The sequence below is a fragment of the Octodon degus genome, unplaced genomic scaffold (assembly GCF_000260255.1).
Source record: "Octodon degus isolate 3935 unplaced genomic scaffold, OctDeg1.0 scaffold00098, whole genome shotgun sequence".
In the NCBI taxonomy this organism is placed as follows: domain Eukaryota; kingdom Metazoa; phylum Chordata; class Mammalia; order Rodentia; family Octodontidae; genus Octodon; species Octodon degus.
In genome coordinates, this window is record NW_004524674.1 from 5,028,935 (window position 1) to 5,030,293 (window position 1,359).

General features: G+C 46.4%; 1 protein-coding gene across 3 annotated transcripts in view; it reads left to right on the top strand.

The window, feature by feature from the left end:
• Positions 1-464: 464 nt before the first annotated feature.
• Spem2 (SPEM family member 2) overlaps positions 465-1,359 on the top strand; it is an 8,059-nt gene continuing 7,164 nt past the window's right edge. For 2 of the 3 annotated variants that reach the window (XR_002822582.1, XM_004638524.2), the window contains exon 1: positions 465-641. Coding sequence is in view for 1 of the 3 variants with exons in the window: in XM_004638524.2 (XP_004638581.1) it covers positions 504-641 (138 nt within the window). In the remaining 2 variants the exon portion in view is untranslated. The remainder of the gene's footprint in view (positions 642-1,359) is intronic. The other variant, XR_002822583.1, reaches the window with a different exon arrangement.

Genomic DNA, 1,359 nt, shown 5'->3' on the forward strand with positions numbered 1-1,359 from the left:
GAGAGAGAGAGAGAGAGAGAGAGAGAGAGAGAGAGAGAGAGAGAGAGAGAGATCGAGCAATGAAATGGAGGAAATCCTTTATACATGATTCAAACTTACTTTCTTTTTGGTACCAGGAATCAGGACCTTATGCTTGCCAGGCAGGCACTTGTGCAGCTGAGCTATATCTTTGGCCCATGTTTCAAACTTTCAAAGACTGTCTTATGACTAAAGCTGTCATATTTTCACATCAAGAACCAGGTGTGGGGTTAAGCAAGCCTCACAAAGAGGAAAAGACTAAACGCTGGGATTGGGTTCCACCATGTGGGAGAGGCAGGGGTAGAGATGGCTATGTAAAGGGCAAGTAGATAAGAGAGCTGAGTTACCTCTATATTGTGACTCTCTAATTTATCTCATTATGACCTTTCTCCCTGCCTACTGGGTAGGTGCCTCCAGGTACTGGCATGAGTGCAGTGTGGGTTGGGTTGCGGGGGGGGCCCAGGCAGGCCTAGGACCCCCCCCCCATGGAGAGCCAGTTCTGGCATGACATCTTGGGGTGCTGCAATCAATACCAAGAAAGCCCTCCGGATGCTGAGGACATCTTATTATTGGTGCTGGGCCTCATCGTTCTTGTCAACATTAGCATCAACATGGCAACCATGGTCAGTGATGGTTATAGATCACTCTTAGGGGTGAAGAGAGTTCAGAGGGAGAGCTGGGAGACAGCTCAGCAGTCTAAGTGCCTGCCTTGTAAGCACAAGGACCTGGGTTTGATCCCTGGCACTGCATGCTATGCCAGTCCTCACCAAGCTAACCACCTAAACTGGGCATGGTGGCGCATGCCTATAATCCTAGTGCTATGGAGGCTGAGACAGGAGGATCACTACAAGTCTGAGCTGCATAGTGAGACCTTGTACCAGATAGATAGATAGATAGATAGATAGATAGATAGATAGATAGATATTTTTTAAAAAGAGGATTCACCAGGACCCTCTAACTAAGCTGTATCTCAAATCTTTTTAGTTTTCTTGGGGCTGGGGAGATAGCTCAGTAGAATAAGTGCTTTCCTGACAAGCACAAAGGCCTGAGTTCAATCCCCGGTTCCGCCAAAAAAAAAAAAAAAAGTTCTTTTTACTTTTCTTTATTTTGAGACAGACCCTCTCTAAATCTCTAAATTACCCAGGCTGGGCAGGTGTAAAGGTACTTACCTATAATCCCAGCACTTGGGAGACTGAGGCAGGAGGATCACCACAAGTTTGAGGCCAGCCTGGGCTACATAATGAGTTCAAGGGTGGTCTGAACTACATGGTGAGATCCTGCCTCAAAAAATAAATAAATTAGTTGGACATGGAGACACAAGCCTGTAATCCTGGCACTGGA